At 42.3% G+C, this 2,173-nt stretch overlaps 1 protein-coding gene across 1 annotated transcript in view; it reads left to right on the top strand.

Moving 5' to 3' along the window:
• Positions 1-2,173, top strand: part of SLC26A4 (solute carrier family 26 member 4) — a 58,811-nt gene that overhangs the window by 51,112 nt on the left and 5,526 nt on the right. The window contains exons 15-16 of the mRNA XM_004702775.1: positions 482-577; positions 1,528-1,758. Coding sequence (XP_004702832.1) covers positions 482-577; positions 1,528-1,758 — 327 coding nt within the window. The remainder of the gene's footprint in view (positions 1-481; positions 578-1,527; positions 1,759-2,173) is intronic.

Raw genomic sequence — 2,173 nt, 5'->3', positions numbered from 1 at the left:
AGGTGAGCACACAATGATATGATTTTTTGTTCTTTGATGCCTGATAGCTGATCCTTTTGGCACCTCGTGATCACACAGGCTGATGTGTTCTTCCATGTGGGCTTTGTTGCTTCTGAGCTAGATGGCTGCTTGTTTACCTTCTAGCTTTTAAGACCCCAGATGTTATATCCACAGGGGTAATTCTGCCTGTCCTAGAGGGTGGCTCAGAGTTGGCTTCTGCAGAAGCTGGTGAGTTTGGTTTTAGTTTGGAGTAGACTCTTTAATATACTAATGTAATTTTCTGGGAATAGCAAAGGTAGGGTTTCCTGGTAGTAGGGAAGGGTCTGCTCCATCAGACCTCAGAATTTCTGGTTTTTCTGGGGGTGGGGCAGAGACTCTCAAGGAATAATAGCCTTGGAGAAATGCCTTTTCCAGCTAAGAATTCCCAGTAACAAATACTAAGAACCAGACATTTTAAGTAACGTGGCATTTGTTTCCAAAGGTTGGATTTGATGCTGTTCGAGTATATAACAAGAGGCTCAAAGCACTGAAGAAAATACAGAAACTCATCAAAAAGGGTCAATTAAGAGCAACAAAGGTAAGGCACCGTTTTTCTTTTTCTCTTTCAGCTAGATGGTCTCAAATTAAATCTGCCTCCTTGAGTGCCAGGATGTGCGTGCGCAGGTGCCTTGTGTGCGGTAGAGAGCGGCCCGGTCTGTGTGCACGAGGCGGTGGGAGGAAGGAGAATGAAGCCAGTTGAACTCCGGAAACACACAATATGATCTAAAAAATCACAGGGTTTGCATCGTTTTAAAATGTTTTCCTTATTTAGAAGAATCATTTATTTTATTCTAGTCGTTGAAGGTGTACGATAGGATGTCCACCAATTCAACATGTACAACTGAAGGACGCTGGTTACGGTCGTCAGGGCGGGCCTCCTTCACACACTCTTGGCCCCTTAACCTTGCTGATCTTTTGAGGCACCGCTGTCAGTTTCAGATGGACTTTGACCGGGAGGCCTGGGTTAAGTGCTAGCTCTATGCCAGCAAGTTTCTCACAATAGAAGATAGAAAGTTCATAAACTTTTTTTAAGTCATTTTATTGGAGGCTCGTACAACTCTTATCACGATCCATACATCAGTTGAATCAGCCCCGTTTGCACCCACGTTGCCTTCATTCTCTTCTAGACATTTACTTTCTATCGAGTCCTTGGTATCAAAAGTTCATCAACTTTGAGAACCGTTCCCTCTTATTCAGACTTTCCTGCTAATGTATTGTGGCAAAGGTCCACAATTTTTGAGAAATAGATTAAATTGGATTTATTAATCTTTCACGATCTTCCAGAATTGTTTTTCTTTTTGTCTCATCTCTCTTTCTAGAGCATATCAAAGGGTGAACTGAGATAAGCTTCATTCCTTGAGAGTTCATCCCCTTGATGTTTTGCTTATCAAAGACTCGTGTGTAGACCTTTTGAATAATTAGAAATGAATTGTTGAAAGACATTCCGAATGGGACTGGTAATTAAGTTGGCAATGTTTCCTTCTTTAGAACGGCATCATAAGTGACGCCGGCACATCCAACAGTGCTTTTGAACCTGATGAAGATATTGAAGATCCAGAGGAATTTGATATCCCAACCAAGGAAATCGAGGTTCAAGTGGATTGGAACTCTGATCTTCCGGTCAAAGTTAATGTTCCCAAAGTGCCGATCCACAGCCTTGTGCTTGATTGTGGGGCTGTGTCTTTCGTGGATATTGTTGGTGTGAGATCATTGAAGATGGTAAGGTTCTGGCTTTTAAATTGATGGATGGGGAACTTTGGCAAGAGCAAAATGATGTTTGCAGAGTTTTGCAAAAGAGTGAATGCATGGGTTCTCTCATTATTTTAGGTGCCTCCCCCCCAATCTGTAGTCTTTTTAGAGCATGGGTTCTAGACTCATAATTCCTGGGTTTGAGTCCACTTATACATGGAGGGACCATGGGCAAGTTGTTTAGTCTGCCTATGCCTGATTTCTTCATCTGAAAAATGGGGGTCATGATGGTTCTATTTCACAGGACTACTGACAACGAGGATGACATAAACTGATAGCTACGAAGAGCTTAGAAAAGTATTTGGCGTATAGTCAGCAAATAATGCTTATGAAGATTTTTCTTCCTTTGGCGATAGACAAGGGAGCCCTGGGGGCAGTGGTTCCA

The sequence above is a fragment of the Echinops telfairi genome, unplaced genomic scaffold, assembly GCF_000313985.2.
Source record: "Echinops telfairi isolate 266 unplaced genomic scaffold, ASM31398v2 ScPeMD7_23;HRSCAF=83, whole genome shotgun sequence".
Taxonomy (NCBI): domain Eukaryota; kingdom Metazoa; phylum Chordata; class Mammalia; order Afrosoricida; family Tenrecidae; genus Echinops; species Echinops telfairi.
This window is presented reverse-complemented; position numbering and strand designations above follow the sequence as displayed.